We start from the raw sequence: 1,854 nt of genomic DNA on the forward strand, positions 1-1,854 counted from the left end.
AGCAGGGTGTCTTTGGAGCGTTTTCCCGCCCAATTTAAAGAGCTAATTCACTCAAATTGACCATAAAGACAACACATGGTTGGAGATTTTATTCAGATCTCACCATCACTCAACAACAAACACCTACATGTTGTTCATCTATAGAATACATTAGTCTACAGTCGATTCCATCGCTGGCTCTGATCCCATGTGGTTGTATGGTGTCTGACGAATCTTTACCACTTCGTAAATCTCAGGATGATTTGTTCGTTTGCACTGGGAATGTAGCATCCAATACCTGCAAACAGTGTTAAATATTGTGTTGTTATTGAACTAACGTGTGTTTACTAGAACAAAGACTGACAGTTGTTTTCATAATGAACGTACCAACATCTGGTCTTATGATTTGGCCATCTGGTTTCTTGACCAGCAGTTCCCAGTAGGTATGATCTTGATCATTTCCAGCCACACCGTTCACACTCTCCAGGTATGGGCCGTAGTTTGGATCCTCTGTGTAGGTGAATCTGTAGAAACACAACAATGATGGATCATTAGCAGTCTGTCATTCTCTAATCTCACTGACTGATCAGGAATTGTCTGTGTTAATCCTCTCTTGTATGTTCAAACCATCAAATGCTTCATTTGGGGTTTAAATATCTTGGTTTGGGTTAAAATAGATACTGTAGGACTTTACTTTACAAGAATAAACTGGAGGGTTAAGAGATCAAACTCAGGCTTCATGCATTTTTGTGCTGCGCCTGTCTGAAAGAGACTCATGTGTCAACTCTTCACCTCTGTTGTAGAGATTCAGGGAAACTAGAATGCTCCTTTGTTTAGAGGACATTTTTAATTTATGCAATCAACTACCATCTGAGTTGAATCCAACACGATAATACCTCCCTTTGCTTTATCACAATAAACATTCTGCCTTTCTTATTTTATGTAACAGTTCTTCTCATCCCCACTGGATCTAAGTGTTATGTTTCATCAAAGTGTATTGATTTCTTCTGATGTAAATGTGGGTACTTTAACTTGATTCAAACTTTATACTAAGATACTCACCTCTATTTTATTTTAATAGATACGCTTCATATAAAAACAGTGTATTGTTCACTCAGATTTTCTCCACTGAGTCAGGTTCAGTGTTACCTTTAACAGGAACTCAGTGTCAGACTAAAAAGCAGTGCTGCACTGCCCTCCCCTGTTCAAAGTTTGAAGGCTCACACTCCTTGACAGCAGCAGTGATGATGGGTGTGTTCTGTTGCACCTGTAAACACACCCAACAATGATGTCACAGTATACTGACACTGTGGAGTGGGTGGCCATCTGTATCACCACAGGTAAGACGATGTGCCACTGGAGATTGTTCTTTGATACAATTCAATACCACAGTTTTAAAGAGTGAAATCCAAATGTCCTGAGTCGTGTCTCTCCTCTTCAGTTCTAACTCTGTTCATATATTATTTCATTTTTTCAAACTACTTCATGGTAAAAATACAATCACTAGCTGGAAAATGTTCTTGTTTATGAAATGCATCACACACAGCGCTCAGTTCTCTCATCACAGACAAGGTTCACATCCAGACTGTCTGAACAGAACAGAACAGAAACACTTTGACAAAAGTTAGTGAGAGACTAAAATAAACATGTTGTTTCTCAAGTTTTTCTGTATTAAACCAGACCACCATCTGTCTCTATAACTCAACCAGGTAATCTCAGTGGACAGTTGAATAATTCTGTAACCGTTACATGGTTGTGCAGTTTGGTGAAAAAACGTATGTCTTCAATGAACATGTTACATATATGTATATATGACTATATATATGATTTGCAAGTTTGCTCTAGGGGCTGCAAGATGGCTCAGTGGTTAGCACC

General features: G+C 38.7%; 1 protein-coding gene across 1 annotated transcript in view; it reads right to left on the reverse strand.

Annotated features, from left to right (window-relative positions):
* Window positions 1–200: 200 nt before the first annotated feature.
* Window positions 201–1,854, reverse strand: part of LOC103366637 (transcobalamin-1-like) — a 3,044-nt gene continuing 1,390 nt past the window's right edge. Inside the window, exons 3-4 of the mRNA XM_008294408.1 lie at window positions 367–503; window positions 201–277 (exon numbers count right to left, since the gene is read on the reverse strand). Coding sequence (XP_008292630.1) covers window positions 216–277; window positions 367–503 — 199 coding nt within the window. The 3' untranslated portion in view covers window positions 201–215. The remainder of the gene's footprint in view (window positions 278–366; window positions 504–1,854) is intronic.

Source organism: Stegastes partitus, unplaced genomic scaffold (genome assembly GCF_000690725.1).
Source record: "Stegastes partitus isolate 25-593 unplaced genomic scaffold, Stegastes_partitus-1.0.2 Scaffold961, whole genome shotgun sequence".
NCBI lineage: Eukaryota > Metazoa > Chordata > Actinopteri > Pomacentridae > Stegastes > Stegastes partitus.